This window comes from Sciurus vulgaris (genome assembly GCF_902686455.1).
Source record: "Sciurus vulgaris genome assembly, chromosome: 18".
In the NCBI taxonomy this organism is placed as follows: domain Eukaryota; kingdom Metazoa; phylum Chordata; class Mammalia; order Rodentia; family Sciuridae; genus Sciurus; species Sciurus vulgaris.
Genome location: NC_136479.1, coordinates 1,982,900 through 1,998,314, shown reverse-complemented (window position 1 = coordinate 1,998,314; position 15,415 = coordinate 1,982,900). Strand labels below are relative to the sequence as shown.

General features: G+C 40.3%; 1 protein-coding gene across 2 annotated transcripts in view; it reads right to left on the bottom strand.

Annotated features, from left to right (window-relative positions):
* Positions 1-15,415, bottom strand: part of LOC306649378 (ATP-binding cassette sub-family A member 17-like) — a 138,853-nt gene that overhangs the window by 15,601 nt on the left and 107,837 nt on the right. For both annotated transcript variants that reach the window (XM_079120289.1, XM_079120290.1), the window contains 6 exons: positions 14,662-14,968; positions 11,693-11,966; positions 11,163-11,367; positions 10,412-10,631; positions 2,018-2,176; positions 176-354 (listed from right to left, as the gene is read on the bottom strand). In XM_079120289.1, coding sequence (XP_078976415.1) covers positions 176-354; positions 2,018-2,176; positions 10,412-10,631; positions 11,163-11,367; positions 11,693-11,966; positions 14,662-14,968 — 1,344 coding nt within the window. The remainder of the gene's footprint in view (positions 1-175; positions 355-2,017; positions 2,177-10,411; positions 10,632-11,162; positions 11,368-11,692; positions 11,967-14,661; positions 14,969-15,415) is intronic.

Genomic DNA, 15,415 nt, shown 5'->3' with positions numbered 1-15,415 from the left:
ATAAGCTGGCTCTTAAAGTACTTCAGTGACTAGCATGTTGCCAAGGACCACAGAGGCTAACCACAGGGGCTAATCTCTGGTTTGATCCAGAGAATCAAGACAGTTTATAGAACACAAGAAGGATGCTCAGGAGCCAGGCCCTTAATGTTCTTGGAGTATTTAGAGTCCAACTCACCAACTTTTGCTTCAGGAAGAAGTTAGAAAGCCTTGCTTTTAGTCTCCTGAACACCTTGGTTTCAACAAGAAAAAGCAGGATGATGTACACAGGTCCTGAGATAGCCAAGGCTGCCAGGTACTTCCCTATCCCAAGGGACTCCCAGGCATAGATGTTCTTTTGAATCACATGTCCTTCTGCTAACATGGGATGAAGAGATGTTATTACTTTGGGTAATCTCCAAAGCTGTTCCTTACCTGTACATATAGTAGGCAACTTCCCATTAGGACAAATACTAAAAGCACATCAGCGCTCTTACCACATCCCAGCAAATGGCAAGCATGAATATTTTATTTTCTTGGTTATGACCCATGTTTTGTAAAAATCATGCAATGAAAGACTTTTCTCATGTTGTGTGCCATAAACACATACAAATTTTGTCAATAATAAAGGAAAAGCACCGGGGGTGAAGCTTCGTGATGGATCCTGTTTAGTGTGTATGATGCCCTGGGTTCAATTCCCAGCACCAAAAAAATAAGACAAAATAAAATAGATAAAAGACCTCCTATCCACACGACAGCTCTGGTTCTTCTTTTAATCATAATTCCCCCGCAACTTCAACTGGCCATTCATGTAAAAAAACAAAAAATTCAGAAGCCTCTACTCTCTTTTTCAATCTGATCTGCCTCAAATTTTTTCTTTTAAATGAATGTAGTTTAAAATTATACAATAAATATATACTTATTAGAAAGTGAGAAAGGTATAAAGTAAGTGTATATTGTTATAGTTTTGTGCATAATTATTCTATATCTCCTAGATATTGTTATTATTATTTTTGTATCAGAGATTGAACCCAAGGACACTTAACCACTGAGCCACATCCCTAGCCCTTATAATTTTTTATTTTTGAGACAGGGTCTTGCTAAGTTGCTTAGGGCCTCACTAAGTTGCTAAGGCTGGCTTTGAACTTGTGATTTTCCTGCCTCAGCCACCAGAGCCTCTGGGATCACAGGCATGCACCACTGTGCCTAGCTCTAGATACTATCTTTTAAAATAAAAGTGGAATGACATGCAATATCTTCTCCAATTTACTTGTTTCATTTAATAATATATAATGGACACTAATGACATAAGGACACATAGATCAAAATAATTCTTTTTGATGCCTGCACCAATTTATATTGTATGTATGTATACCATAGTTTGTTAACCAATTAACAAATTAATCTCTTTTTGGTGCATATGCAGGTTACAGTCATTCCTCATGTCTGTATGGTACTGATTCCAGGACTACTCCTGAACATCAAAATCTACAAATGCTTAATATCTTTTATAAACTGGCATAGTAAACTCAGTCTTCTGTATCTATAGACTCTGCATTCATGGATTTAACCAATCATGAGCTGAAAATATTCAGGAAAGAAAAACTGCCTCTGTACTGAACACATACAGACTTTTATGTCATTATTCCCTAAACGGTACTGCATATCGTCTATTTATATAACATTTACACTGTATTCAGTATTATGAATGATCTAGTGGTGATTTAAAGTACATGAGAGGCTAGGCATGGTGGCACACACCTGCAATCTCAGTCACTTGGAGGAGGTCAGTCTCAGCAACTTAGTGAGACCCTGTCTCAAAATTAAAAAAATAAATAAATAAAAAGGATTGGGGATATAGCTCAGTGGCAAAGTGCCTCTGGGTTCAGAACCCAGTGCAAAAAAAATAAATACATGAATAAAGTACATGAGAGGATGTTCACAGGTTACATGCAAACACTATGCCATTTTATATAAAAGAGAATATTATGTGACTAATCTCAATAAAAATGTAATTAACAAATTCCATTTAAATACTCACAAACTTCTTCACATTCCATGTGGCTCAGGTTCTTGGCATTGCAAAAATTTTGTAGTTCAAAGTTGTAGTACAAGTTGGAAAAAGCCATCCCCAGACAGTGCCCTGGAAGTATTAGAAATGTATGATCCAAGGACTTGGAGATTTCTGTGTAGCCCAACTCTGTAAAGGGAATGAAAACTGATTACTTTCAGGAAGAAAAGGGCACATCCTCACCATCTCACCTAACCCAGTGAGCCTCTCCAGCCCCAACCGTCAGACTCCTGAGCTTCCAGACCAGAAGCCTGGCCTTCCCAGACTCCTGGCTTCCCTTCTCCCTGTGCTGTCATCATTCAGTCTTCAAGCCATGTGTATTTTTCTCTGTTCCTTAAATGTCATTTTGCCACCTCCCCACCTTCTTCCTCCTCCTCCTCCTTTTTCTCCTTCTTTTTTTTTGGTACTGAAAATTGAACCCAGGGTCACTTTCTCTCCTGAGTTATATCCCCAACCCCTTTTATTTTATTTTACTTTTTATTTTGAGACAGGGTATTGCTAAGTTGCCTAGGCTGGTCCTGAAGTTGTGATCCTCCTGCCTCAGTCTCCCAAGTCACCGGGGTTACAGGCGAGAATAAGAAAGAGCAAAAGAGCACGGCATGTCTGGGAAAGTCAGTGACTGCAAGGCTGCCACAATGACAAAGTGGAGGGTGGGGGAAATGGGTTTGAGGTGAACTGGGGCCACATAGAGAGGGGTCTAGAGGCCAGCTCCACAGCTGTTAGAGTGATATCCTGGAGACAGATAAGAATGATATGGTTCCTGCCTCTACAGCTGTGGAGATAAAAACTACTATTAAGAGTCCTTTGCGACTGTCAGGTGCCTATCATCTGCCATTTGCCTGCCTCTTGACTGTCCATCGCCTGCCTTACACCTATCCATCACCCAATGCACGAGGTTCACCTATCGTTCGATGACAGTCAGCAAACTGATCACCAACCACCAGTGGAGCGCCAGCTGCCTGCTGTTGCCTGGAAGTTGACTATGACAGTACCTGCAGGTTTGATTACACATGGCTGCCGCCATTTTGAGACAACAGCCTGTTCCCATAGGACCCCTGGTCGGACTGACTGAACCCGTCTCCAGGATCCCTCAGCCCGACCGATCACTCCCTGCCTCCAGGGTCCTCACATCGACTGACTGCTCCCTGCCGCCAGGACCCCCAGAACAACTGACTGCGCCCCATCACCGGGCCCCCAGACTGACTGATTGCACCCGGCCTCCAGAATCCTGCAACCACACCAAACACATCTGACCTCCAGGACCCCTGCCTGACCAACCACACCCTGCCTCCAAGACCTCCAGCTGACCACGTCCACACCCCAAGCTGCATCTCCCCATTTGCCAACACATTTGGAAGCCAGAGCAGCCATCTTGGATAATCTTGGAAGCTGTAGCTCCCATCTTTAGGTGGGGCAAATCCCATCCTGAGACACCTGCTGGAGACCTGAAGCTCACTGTCAGGTACCTCTCATGCATCAGGTTACTGAAGACTGGGAGGTTTGAATACTATATGACTGTTATAGTGTAGATTTTCCTTTTTCTCCTTATTGAACAATTTCAAGTTTTTATTTCTTTACTTTTCTTGCTCTCTTTTCCTTTTGTATACTTGTTCCCTCAGAGTCTCTTTCTCCCTTTTTGTATGCTAACATCCAATTTCTTTTGATTATACTCTCACCCTTTCTATTATCTAGAACTTCTGTATATTCTTTTCTTATCCCAGTAACAGCTACATCCTACATCCCTCTGCATCCTCTTTGGCCTCCATTAGAAACTGCAGACCTTACTGCAAATCTGTATGTTATACTGAAGATAATATTTAAACTCATTCTATTTATTATAACAATATTGTTATTGTCCTAATAGGGGCTATTTGGTCTAGGATTGCATAGTGTCTGAATTGGGCACTGCTAATATTGATCTCCCCTTAAAGAAAAGGTTTTGGAAACCTATAGGGCAACTATAAGACTACAGGGGGGAATCTGCAATACCCCAGTACTGCATGCTAGAAGGGAAGATACATGAGCAACATGAAAAAACAAGGGAAGAAAATGATCCAAACAAATCTGGATTCTCTATTAATAGAATCCAATGACAGTATGGTAGAAGAAATGTCAGAAAAGGACTTCAGATTATACATGATTAAGATGATTTGTGAAGCAAAGGATGAGATAAGAGAGCAAATGCAGGCAATGAATGATAATACCAATAAGCAGTTGAAAGAGCAACTGCAGGAAGCAAAAGATCATTCCAACAAAGAGATAGAGATTCTCAAAAAAAAAAAACCAAATGGAAATCCTTGAAATGAAGGAAACAATAAACCAAATAAAAAACTCAATGGAAAGCATCACCAACAGACTAGACCACTTGGAAGACAGAACCTCAGACAATGAAGACAAAATATTTAATCTTGAAAATAAAGTCGCCCAAACAGAGAAGATGGTAAGAAATCATGAACAGAGTCTCCAAGAACTATGGGACATCATGAAAAGACCAAATTTAAGAATTATTGGGATTGAGGAAGGCACAGAGATACAAACCAAAGGAATGAACAACCTATTCAATGAAATAATATCAGAAAATTTCCCAAACCTGAAGAATGAAATGGAAAATCAAATACAAGAGGCTTACAGAACACCAAATGCATAAAATCACAACAGATCTACACCAAGGCACATTATAATGAAAATGCCTAACATTCAAAATAAAAATAGGATTTTGAAGGCTGCGAGAGAAAAGCACCAGATTACATATAGGGGTAAACCAATACGGATAGCAGCCGACTTCTCAACCCAGACTTTAAAAGCTGGAAGGGCCTGGACCAACATATTTCAAGCTCTGAAAGAACATGGTTGCCAACCAAGAATCTTATACCCAGCAAAATCAACCTTGAAGATGAAATAAAATCCTTCCATGATGAACAAAAGTTAAAAGAATTTACAAACAGAAAGCCTGCACTACAGAATGTTCTCAACAAAATATTGCACGAGGAGCAAATGAAAAACAACAATGGAGGTCAGCAAAAGGAGGAACTACCTTAGAGAAAAACCCACTCAAAGGAGAATCCAAGCCAAGGTAAAAACCAAAAATAAGCCCAAATGACTGGGAATACAAATCATTTCTCAATAATAACCCTGAATGTTAATGTCCTAAACTCATCAATCAAAAGACATAGATTGGCAGAATGGATTAAAAAGAAAGACCCAACAATATGCTGCCTGCAAGAGACTCATCTCATAGAAAAAGACATCCACAGACTAAAGGTGAAAGGATGGGAAAAAACCTACCACGCACATGGACCCAGTAAAAAAGTGGGGGTTTCCATCCTTATATCAGACAAAGTGGACTTCAAGCCAAAGTGAGTCAGAAGGGATAAAGAAGGACATTTCATACTGCTTAAGGGAACCATAAATCAGGAAGACATAACAATAGTAAATATTTATGCCCCAAACAACAGTGCATCCCTGTACATCAAACAAATCCTTCTCAATTCCAGGAATCAAATAGATCACAACACAATAATTCTGGGTGACTTTAACACACCGCTGTCACCACTAGATAGATCTTCCAAACAAAAACCAAACAAAGAAACCATAGAACTCAACAACACAATCAATAACCTAGACTTAATAGACATATATAGAATATTCCATCCATCAACGAGCTGATTCACTTTCTTCTCAGCAGCACATGGAACATTCTCAAAAATAGACCATATATTATGCCACAAAGCAGCCCTTAGGAAATGCAAAAAAAATAGAGATACTGCCTTGTGTTTTATCAGATCATAATGGACTGACAGTAGAAATCAATGACAAAATAAAAAACAGAAATTACTCCAACACTTGGAGACTAAATAATATGCTACTGAATGAAACATGGATAATAGAAAACATCAGGAAGGAGATAAAAAAAATTCTTAGAGGTCAATAAGAATGATGATACAACATATCAAAATCTCTGGGACACTATAAAAGCAGTACTAAGAGGAAAATTCATTGCATGGAGCGCATTCAAGAACAGAATGAAAAGTCAACAACTAAATGACCTAACATTACAGCTCAAAGCCCTAGAAAAAGAAGAACAGAATAACAACAAAAGTAGTAGAAGATAGAAAATAATTAAAATCAGAGCTGAAATCAATGAAATTGAAACAAAAGAAACTATTCAAAAAATTGACATAACAAAAAGTTGGTTCTTTGAGAAAGTAAACAAAATAGACAAACCCTTAGCCACACTAACAAAGAGAAGGAGAGAGAAAACTCAAATTACTAAAATTCATGATGCAAAAGGAAATATCACAACAGACACCACTGAGATACAGAACATAATAAGAAGCTACTTTGAAAATCTGTATTCCAACAAAATAGAAAGTACTGAAGACATTGAAAAATTTCTAATGACATATGCTCCTCCCAAACTGAACCAGGAGGACATACACAATTTAAACAGATCAATATCAAGCAATGAAATAGAAGAAGCCATAAAAAATCTACCATCCAAGAAAAGCCCAGGACCAGACGGATTCTCAGCTGAGTTCTATAAGACCTTCAAAGAAGAACTCATTCCAATACTTTTCAAAGTATTCCAGGAAATAGAAAAGGAGGGTACCCTCCCAAACTCATTCTATGAAGCTAATATCACCCTCATATGCAAATCAGGCAAAGACACATCAAGGAAAGAAAATTTTAGACCAATATCCTTGATGAATATAGATGCAAAGATCCTTAACAAAATACTGGCAAACCGTATGCAAAAACATATTAAGAAAATTGTGCACCACAATCAAGTGTGGTTCATCCCTGGAATGCAAGGATGGTTTAACATTAGTAAATCAATAAACGTAATTCATCATGTCAACAGACTTAAGGATAAGCAATCATATGGTTATTTCAATTAACGCAGAAAAAGTGTTCGACAAAATACACCACCCCTTCATGCTCAAAACACTAGAAAAAATAGGGATAGTAGGAACATACCTGAACATTGTAAAGGCTATTTATGCTAAGCCCATGGCCAACATCATTCTTAATGAAGAAAAAACTGAAACCATTCCCTTTAAAAACGGAAACAAGACAGGGATGTCCTCTTTCACCACTTCTATTCAACATTGTCCTCAAAACTCTAGCCAGAGTAATTAGACAGACTAAAGAAATTAAAGGGATACAAATAGGAAAAGAGGAACTTAAGCTGTCACTATTTGCGGATGACATGATTCTATATTTAGAGGATCAAAAAAACTCCTCCAGAAAACTTCTAGACCTCATCAATGAATTCAGCAAAATAGCAGGCTATAAAATCAACACGTATAAATCTAAAGCCTTTTTATACACAAGCGATGAAACATCTGAAAGGGAAATGAGGAAAACAACTCCATTTGCAATAGCCTCAAAAAAAATAAAAAAACTAGGGAATCAATCTAACCAAAGAGGTAAAAGATCTCTACAATGAAAACTACAAAACATTGAAGAAAAATTGAGGAAGACCTTAGAAGATGGAAAGATCTCCCATGTTCTTGGATAGTCAGAATTAATATTATCAAAATGGCCATACTACCAAACGTGCTATACAGATTCAATGCAATTCCAATTAAAATCCCAATGACGTACCTTACAGAAATAGAGCAAGCAATCATGAAATTCATCTGGAAGAATAAGAAACCCAGAATAGCTAAAGCAATCCTTAGCAGGAAGAGTGAAGCAGGGGGTATCACAATACCAGAGCTTCACCTATGCTACAAAGCAATAGTAATAAAAACGGCATGGTATTGGCACCAAAATAGACAGGTAGGTCAATGGTACAGAATAGAGGACACAGACACAAACCCAAATAAATACAAATTTCTCATACTGGACAAAGTTGCCAAAAATATGCAACGGAGAAAAGATAGCCTCTTCGACAAATGGTGCTGGGAAAACTGGAAATCCATATGCAGCAGAATGAAATTAAACCCCTATTTCTCACCCTGCACAAAACTCAACTCAAAATGGATCAAGGACCTCGGAATCAGACCAGAGACCCTGTATCTTATCGAAGAAAAGGTAGGTCCAAATCTTCAACATGTCGGCTTAGGATCAGACTTCCTTAACAGGACTCCCATAGCACAAGAAATAAAAGCAAAAATCAATAACTGGGATAGATTCAAACTAAAAAGCTTTCTCTCAGCAAAGGAAACTATCAGCAATGTGAAGAGAGAACCTACAGAGTGGGAGAAAATCTTTGCCACTCATACTTCAGATAAAGCACTAATTTCCAGAATATATAAAGAACTCAAAAAACTCTACACCAAGAATACAAATAATCCAATCAACAAATGGGCTAAGGAAATGAATGGATACTTCACAGAAGAAGATCTACAAGCAATAAACAGATGTATGAAAAAATGTTCACCATCTTTAGTAATCAGAGAAATGCAAATCAAAAGTACCCTAAGATTCCATCTCACCCCAATTAGAATGGCAATTATGAAGAATACAAGCAACAATATATGTTGGTGAGGATGTGGGGAAAAAGGTACACTCATACATGGCTGGTGGGGTTGCAAATCAGTGCAGCAACTCTGGAAAGCAGTGTGGAGATTCCTCAGAAAGTTTGGAATGGAACCACCATTTGACCCAGGCCACTCCTTGGCCTATACCCAAAGGACTTAAAATCAGCATACTACAGAGATACAGCCACATCAGTGTTCATAGCAGCTCAATTCACAATAGCCAGATTGTGGAACCAACCCTTCAATTGATGAATGGATAAAGAAACTGTGATATATATATATATATATATATATATATATATATATATACAATGGAATATTACTCAGCTATAAAGAATAATAAAATTATGGCATTTGTAGGCAAATGGATGAAATTGGAGAATATCATGCTAAGTGAGATAAGCCAATCTCAAAAAACCAAAGGACAAATGATCTTGCTGATAAGCAGATGATGACATATAATGGGGGGTGGGAGGGGGGGCAAGAATGGAGGAAGGAGGGATTCCATAGAGGGAAAAGAGGGGTGGGAGGGGAGGAAAAAATAACAGAATGAATCAAACACCGTTACCCTATGTAGATGTATGATTACACAAATGGTATGCCTTTACTCCGTGTACAAACAGAAACAACATGTATCCCATTTGTTTGCAATAAAAATAAATTTAAAAAAAAAAAAGAGTCCTTTGTGAGGGCTGGGGTTGTGGCTCAGTGGTGGAGCACTTGCCTAGCACATGTGAGGCACTGAGTTGGATCCTCAGCACCACATACAAATAAATTAATAAAATAAAGGTTTTGTGTCCATCTACAACTAAATTTTTTTTTTAAAGAGTCCTTTATGAGGTAGAGTGACTCCTAAGATAAGCGCAGAGGGAAACGTTGCTATGGTGGTGGTGGTGGTTTTTCTTCACTACTGGGGTTTGAATCCAGGGCCTCATACTGGTAGGCAAGCATTCTACCATTCCTGGCCCTTTTAAAATTTTTATTTTGAGACAGTATCTTGCTAAGTTGCCCAGGCTGAACCTGAACTTGCAATCCGCCTGTCTCAGCCTCCTGAGGAGTTGGGATTACAGGAATGTACCAGTGTGCCTGGCCTGTTACCTATTTTTAAGTAAAAATGTTCCAAAGTCAATATGAAATAGACTTTTGCACAAATACAAATGAAAGAGCATTTTAGATGTAATGTATCACTGGATGTCCACCCTGACCCAGAGAGAGAGAGGGCAGCATAAACATGAAGATACGGTTCTAAGTATATATGAATAATGGCTCGATTTGTTTTTTTTTTACTCTATTTACACACTCACCACGCATCCTTCCCTCAACCTTGGCACATTTACTTATTATATTTTTTATTAGAGAATAATGTGTTTTATGGAAATCCAAGGACTGTAGATGGACAATCTGACAGATTTTCACAAGTATATAAGCCCATGAACCAACTCCAATCAAGACAAAGAACACCTCATCATTCCAGGAAGGTCCCTGGTGTCTCCCATTAGCCTGTCCCTCTCCCCTCAACCTGAAGGCAACCACTTTCCTGTTTCTGTCCCCAGGATTAGTTTTGTCCATTCACAGTCCTCACACTAGGAATAGCAGACTGTACTCTTGCTCATTATATCTTTGAGCACGTTCCTGCTGCACGTTCCTGCACGTTGCTGAGCAGTGATCTGTTGAAAGGTTGTGGCAGGGGTGTTTGTCTACCCTCCTGGATGTGTGTGTTTGGGTTATTCCAGTTGGGACTCTTCAACCCAGAGCTGCTGTGAATGCTTGCTCACAGATCTTTGATGGACATGTACTTTCAATGGGTACAAATTCTGCAGCTGTTGGAGGAAAAATTAAATATTTATGTGACATGTGGAAATGACCATGTCCTCACCTTGTTCACCTGTGACTGAGACGAGCACAATGGGGCCAATGCTCAGGAAGATGAGCATGATGACAAGCTTAGCACAGGCATTACCAGCACTGTCGAAGGAGAAGCTGATTGTATAGATGAAAGGGATGATAGCCCAGCTGTAGAGCATCAACATCAAGATCACAGCCAGCGTGTTCTCATGGTGTGCAAAAGCTTCTTCCTTGTAGTATAAAAACACCACCTAAGGAAAGGAGAGGGGGAAGGATTTGGGAAAAATCACTGAGTCCATCCAAAATACTGGAGAATGAATAAGTTCTAGGCTCTGCTTTTAGGTTGCTGCCCTATACACGTGCAGTGCAATAAGGGGTGCAGAGAAGTTTATAGCACAAAGCAGGAAGTGATCCATTCTGCATCAAGTAACCAGGGACCCTCACACTACTCAATTCAACTACAATCAAATATCTCACTGTCATTCTCTGGAGGTCTACTTATGGACAGCACACATGTCTGCTGAAGCCCTGCTTCTCATTAGCTTGAGGCAGTAGCGCAGTGGGTGCTGCATAAAGGTCCCACAGCAGGGTGCTCTGCTCCAAGGGGTGCTGGCAGCTGAGTCATCTTCTACTGAGGGTCTCTGAAGAAGTAGCTTTATACCCAGGATCCCTCGTCAGGGCTAAGCTGCCAGGCTGGACTTCTAAGCTGGTTCCAGTTCTGCACAGGTGTCCCCAAGATAAGCACTTTGTAGGGAAGGGCCCCAGCACCACTCAGCACTCACTATCAGCAACAGTGTAGAGACAAGGAAGGAAATGAGATCCCACAGCATAGCGGAGAACCAGAAAGCAGCCATGTAAACTCCACTTATGAACTGGATGTGCTTGGCCTTAATGCGCCTCTCTTTGACCGTCAACATGGAAAAGGAGCTAGATAGAAAAGCTACTCCAAAAAGCAAGTTGATAACAAGATAATGTCCTTTAGGGCCCCTGTAATAGACAGGACAGGAGGAAAGAGGCAGCATTTAAATAAAATTGGAAATAGCAACCCTCTTCAAAATAATTTTTAATTAAAAAAGAAACAAAGAAAGGATTGGGGTTGTAGCTCAGTGATAGAACACTTGCATCCCAAGGGTGAGGCAGTGGTTTTGATTCTCAGCACCAAATAAATAAATAAAATAAAGGTATTGTGTCTATCTACAACTAAACATTTTTTAAAAAATTTAAAAAAGAAACAAAAAAAGAAATAGGTGGCAAAGCAAGAAGCCCTACAGACGTATAAGCTTGAACTTGAGAGAAGGGAAGTTACACATACTGGTATAAGACATTCTCTGAGAACTCCATGGCTGTCTGAGGTTGAGGGTGGTTAGAAACAGTAATGGAAGCCCTGGAACCAGAAAGCAACTTGAAGAGATAATTGTCCACCAGAGTCAGAGCCAGGGCAGGGGAATGGTATGCCTGGTTGTTGAACAGTCCTCTCACTATGGTGTGGTCATCTGCGTCTTCAAAGGAAGCTGCTACCACATAGAGCCTATCGAAGCCCTCAGGTTCCTCTTCTGCCTTTTTCAATAGAAACTCCTCTACAGGACCTAGAAAGGAGCAGAACACCAAGCGGGCAGTACGAATTGCTGCAAGACGACTGACCTGGTCCTCCCACAACTTACTGCTCCTGGGTGGTGTCTATCACCAACTTCCAACCCATATCCAAGAGCCAGCCTCCTCCTGTCCCACCTACCCTCAGCCTCCCAGTCTTGTTTCTTCATCTTTTAAATCTCTTTCAAGTCCATCTACTTCTCACAACTGCCTCAACTGAGTTGAGCCCCATCATCTCTGCCTCAACTATGTGGCCTCAAATGAAACTCCATGCCTTCTATGCGGTACCTTCAGTCTCTGCTTCAAAGGACACATCTGACCATATTGCACCCACCCACCAACCTACAGAGACCCTCCACTGCAGATTTCTGCACGAGATGTACAGAGCCCATTCACTGCTTGCCATGGTTTGGATGTCATGTGTCCTCTTCATAACTCAAGTAGAAAATCAGTCCCCAAGGTAACAGTGTTGAGAAGTATGAGAACTTCAGAGGTGTTTGTGTCATGGGGCTCCTCCCTCGTGGAGGGATTACTGCGAGTAAAGTACTTTTTCTGGGAGGGAGTTAGTTATGTGAAAAAAATTGTTGTGGAAGTGAGTTCAGCCTCCTCTCCCACCATGTGACCTCTTCCACCTTTCCACCATGTCATGATGTAGAGCAGGGCCTTTCCTAGAAACTGAGCAGATGTCAGCACTATGCTCTTGAACTCCCCAGCCTCCAGAACCATTAGCCAGAATAAACCTTCATTTTTCTTCTTCTATGTGTGCATGTGGCATTAGAAACTGAAGGTGCTCTAAATCTGGGCTACACTTGAAGCAGGGTCTCACTCAATTGGCCTTGAACTTGTGATTGTCCTTTCTTAGTCTCCTGAATAGCTGGGATTATAGACATAGGCCACTGACCTGGCTTCAGTCTCATGTCTTTAAGTTCCTGCTATACCAAAGGACATACAGTTCCCAAGCTTTTAGACGTTCTTGTTGCTTGGAATGTTCCTTGGGTTGCCTCCCTGGCTGGGCTGCCTTCTACTGGCTGATTCCTATTCGTAGGTCAGGCTCTAACTCTGGGGCTATTCTGATATTCCAAGGCTGGGATATGTCCACCATGGTCATTGCCATTTTATTATAACTACCATCCCTTATCCAAAAGTCCTCTGGACTGGAAGTTCCCTGAGGACTGGAAGAAATGTTGTTCACCATTGCATTCCCAGTGGAATCTTTGAAGTTAGAAGGACCGTCAGTGACCAAGATAATATAATAATGACAACAGTACTGCAGGCTGAATGCTCCAGCTATGCCAAATACACAGTAGGCTCTCCTCTCCATGGGGCTGTCTCAATGACACCATGAGGCAGGATTTAGTATTCAGACCATTTGGCATATGAAGAGGCCAAGGCTTTGAGAGGTAGGATATGTTAACCAGCTTTCCATCACTATGACAAACAGACCTGAGGTAATCAACTTACAAAGAGACAAAGTTTACTTTGTCTCACAGTTTTAGAGGTTTCCGTCCATAGTAAGCCAGCTCTATTGCTTTGGGCCTGTGGTGGCACATCATGGCAGCTCAAACTGCTTACCTCATGACTGGGAGTGAAAGAAAGGAGGAGAAAGGGGCTGGGGTCCCACTCTCCCCTTCAAGATCACAGCCCAAGAAGACCTGAAGACCTCTCACTTGCTCTGTCTTAAAAGTTCCACAACCTCCCAACTCCAGAGAATAAGTCTTCCACACACAGGCCTTTAGGGGACATTTAAGATTCAAATAAAGGCACAGGGCATTATGATCCAAAATATTTTGTGTTACATTATATTCTGCATTTGATCTTTTACTTTATTAAAAAGTAATTATTTTCTGATTATATTTAATCAAAATGGCTCAATATAATTTTTTAAAAATCAAATACTTCAAGCTGTAGCTCAATAGTAGAGCCCTTGTCTAGCACGTGTGAGGTAGTGGGTTTGATCCTCAGCAACACATAAAAATAAATAACTAAAATAAAGGTATTTTGTCCACCTACAACTAAAAAAAAAAAAAAAAAAAAGTTAAAAAAAATCAACTACTTCTACAAGACACAATGGGAAGGAGCAGCACCTTGCCTTGCTGGCACCATCACTAGCATCTGCTCATCAGAGGCACCCACTCAAATATTTTAGCATACTTACCTGTTGATGTTTCATTATGGAAGCAACAATGTGTTCTCTTACCATTGTTACCAAGCTCTGTAAATTTCTCCTCCCTGTCTTCCCACTGAGTTAAATCATAATTTTGTTAAATTAATGGTCAGTTTTAACATTATTATCATTAGGCAAAAATATTCACCACTGATCCAAGTAGTATATTTCTTTTTTTAATAACTTTCCCCCTGAAATTTATAATGTCCTCTTTTCTTATTTGCTTAGTTTTCTTTATATCTATCACCCATTTATCTACAAATTCCCTTGATAGAAGTGTAAGTCTCTCAACATATTTAAATAAACTGAGTAACTTATCAGTTTCACTTTGGGGAGTGCTTTAATCCCATGGTCTCATTTCTAAGAACCCTGCCTTTGCTGTCATTAGAGGTTTGAAGGATGTTTTCTAAAACTTCCAGTTATTCAGTTTGACTTCAGAGAGTAGAAAATGTCCCTGAAGAACATGGTCTTCCTACAAAGGACCAGGATCCTGCTTTGTGCCCCATTGCCCTGTGCCTGTCAGTTACCTGGGACCTCCAGAGGAATCTGTCCCTGAGCAATAAGCATATCTGCAAAATGATCTGAAAGTTGAGGATCCAGTCTGAAATTCTGAGAAACAAAGAACGGAACGATCGTCTGACCATATGTATTTAGAGTCAGCTGCAAGGGAACACTTCCCATGGTCTGCATTTTAAAGTTGAAGAATGTGAGGCTTAGTAAAATGATCACCAGAGGCACCAAGATCTGTACAGATAACATCACCATCCAGTTGCGCCGAGAATATGTGACCCTTTTCAGGAACATGGCGTAGAATTGTTGGCAGAGAAGACTGAACTATGACAAAGAAGAAGGAGATACTGCATCAACACGGTGACCCAACTAGAGGCACTCAGGCGGCCTGCTCATACCTACTCACAATCCCCTCAGATTATGTCTGGGGTACTGCATGAGTGCATACACTTGGGAGGGCCTTCAGGCCTAGGTGCCAGTACCCCTTAGTCTGGCGGTCAGGTCTGAGAAAAACACTCTGAATTACTGGCCAAAATACTGACTAATTTCTGAGAGTACCAACCAAACACCACCAGTGTAAACCCTCACTATGATGGAGGCTACCTTCACTTCCAGCGTTTACCAAAAGGCCCTGCTATGATTTATCTGAGGTCATACACAGAAGTACTTCATGAGAAGGCTTGGGACCACAATAGTCTTACTTTACAGTAATTCTTGTGGACAGCTAAATGAAGAACACTTTGTAAAATGTATGTCAGTATGTCAACATTC